The sequence below is a fragment of the Nansenia antarctica genome (assembly GCF_963989245.1).
Source record: "Nansenia antarctica genome assembly, chromosome: 9".
NCBI lineage: Eukaryota > Metazoa > Chordata > Actinopteri > Argentiniformes > Microstomatidae > Nansenia > Nansenia antarctica.
Window position 1 is genome coordinate 7,896,572 of NC_137679.1, and position 2,500 is coordinate 7,899,071.

At 56.4% G+C, this 2,500-nt stretch overlaps 1 protein-coding gene across 1 annotated transcript in view; it reads left to right on the forward strand.

Annotated features, from left to right (window-relative positions):
- The window catches only part of trhr2 (thyrotropin releasing hormone receptor 2), a gene marked incomplete at both ends in the record, with an annotated part of 9,636 nt that extends 7,699 nt beyond the window's left edge, over window positions 1-1,937 (forward strand). The window contains 2 exons of the mRNA XM_080539178.1: window positions 462-1,197; window positions 1,771-1,937. Coding sequence (XP_080395304.1) covers window positions 462-1,197; window positions 1,771-1,937 — 903 coding nt within the window. The remainder of the gene's footprint in view (window positions 1-461; window positions 1,198-1,770) is intronic.
- Window positions 1,938-2,500: the final 563 nt, after the last annotated feature.

Consider the following 2,500-nt stretch of genomic DNA (forward strand, 5'->3'; position numbering starts at 1 on the left):
ATGCATTATGCCTTGTGTGTGTGTGTGTGTGTGTGTGTGTGTGTGTGTATGTGTGCATTAGGCTTTCCTCCGGCCTCATTTCTCTCTCCTTTATCTTCCCTCTCTCTCTCTCTCCCTCCCTCTCTCCCCTCACCTCCCCTCCTCTAACCCTCCCCTCTCCTCTTCATGTCTCTTCTCCTCATTTCTCTCTCTCCCTCCCTCTCTTTCTCCCCCACCTCTCCTCCCCCCTCTATATCTCTACTTCTCCTTCCTCTCCCCTCTATCCCTCCCCTGCCTCTCTCTCTCTCCCTCTCTTTCTCTTCTCTCTACCCGCCCCACACACCTCTCTCTTCTATCCCTCCCCCTCTTACCCTCCCCACACACTCCCCCCTCCCCTCCCCCCTCCCCCCCCACCCCATCCCCCCCTCCTCCCCAACCCCCTCCCCCCCTTCCTCCCAACCCCAACCCCAACCCCGCCCCAGGTGACCAAGATGTTGTCGGTGGTGGTGGTCCTGTTCGCCCTCCTCTGGATGCCCTACCGGACCCTGGTTCTGGTCAACTCCTTCATGGCCACGCCCTACCTGGACGCCTGGTTCCTGCTGTTCTGCCGGACCTGCGTCTACGCCAACAGCGCCATCAACCCGGTGGTGTACAACCTCATGTCCCAGAAGTTCCGCTCGGCGTTCCGCGGCCTGTACCGGTGCACCCGGAGGGGTACGCCGGACCCCCCCCTCCTGATGATGAGCCAGCGGACCACCCTCTCGCTGGGGGGCCCCCAGACGGGCTACAGCGTGTCCAGGGGGGACCCCACCGGACAACACCCCCGGACCACCACCGTCGTCTCCAACTCGACCTCCTCCGCCTCCTCGTCCTTCACCGCCACCGCCGCCGCCACGGGGCTGGTCAGCAACGGGACCACCAGACACACGACGACGGTCAGGAGGGTTGGCGGGGGGGTTGTGGACGTGGGGGGGGGGGAGAGGAGGGAGAAGAGGGGAGACACCTCCCCGTGGAACGACAGGAAAGGGCCCTCCTCCTCCTCCTCGGCCAATGACGGGAGGGGATGTGATTGTATAGACACAAGACACCACCCGGCCAATGACAGAAGGGATTCTATCCATTCGTATCCTTTGGACACGCCCCTTGCCGGTGACGACAAGAGGGGATTCGATCTGTTCGACACCGACGACCGAGCCAATGACGTGAAGACTGTCGATCGTATGCCTTTCTCCTTAGCCAATGACAAAGGGGATTTGAATCATATAGACATGCCCCTTCACAAAGGAAAGAGTCGAATGGATTGTACAAACATGTCCCCAGCCAATGATAAGAGTGAGATGGATGTCATCCTTCAATCCTCCCTAGCCAATGAGAGGAGTGGATTGGATCCTACACACACTTCCACAGCCAATGAGAGGAATGGATTGGATCACACACACACTTCCCCAGCCAATGACAGAGGTGGATTGGATCATACACACACTTCCCCAGCCAATGAGAGGAGAGGATTGGATCCGACACACACTTCCCCAGCCAATGAGAGGAGTGGATTGGATCATACACACATTTCCCCAGCCAATGAGAGAAGTGGATTGGACCCAACACACACTTCTCCAGCCAATGAGAGAAGAGGTTTGGCTCCTACACACACTTCTCCAGCCAATGAAAAGAAGAAGGGTATGGATCCTACAACAGACAGCTCTGAGCGAGTCGTCGAAGGGGAGTTGGATCTCACACACACCCCTTTGGACAGAGAAAGGAAGGGATTGGAACCCACAACCACCTACCCAGCCAGAAGGCAGGATACAAACGGCCCCGATGAAGAGTTGAAGAAGGAGACGTTGGCTGAGATTCAGTCTGTACCTGGGAAGACCGTGGAGGAGGAGGAAGGGTTGGAGACACAGTGTGAACACACACCTCCTTCACCGTCCAGCCTACTGGACCACACCGTGGTGTGAACACACGCCTCCTTCACCATCCAACCTCCTCTTTCACCAAGCAGCCTCCTTCACCAACCATCCTCCTTCCCAGACACTTCCGGCCCCAAATGCATCGGATTTGGTGGAGCAACGCCTCAAACTTGGCCTTCATTAAAGCCAATAGAAAGACCGTTGGAAACGGACGCCACATAGCCATTGGCTTTACCTCACATCAACCATCTCCCACAGCGCCCCCCACCCCCCACCCTCCCCCCTCCCGCCTCCTCCAGTGCTTACACACCACAACTGTCTGATGCAGAGCTACGTCTCGCTGAAATCAAATCATAACAAATCTTTTACTCACTCACTTCAATTCACTCCCATTAAGGCCAGGTTTGAGTCTAAAACACTACTCGCACGGGACTAGTATCATGTGGTGACGTCCGTAATTTTTCAAATTCCAACCGACGTCTGTGTTTCGTGTGGCGCGTTCGCACGGGATAAGCGAAGTCTGTGTTTTACTGGAATTTACGGACATTCCCCTGGATATGATGTCGTGGCTCTGCGTAACATCCTCTTCATGAACAACAAACGCGACAGGC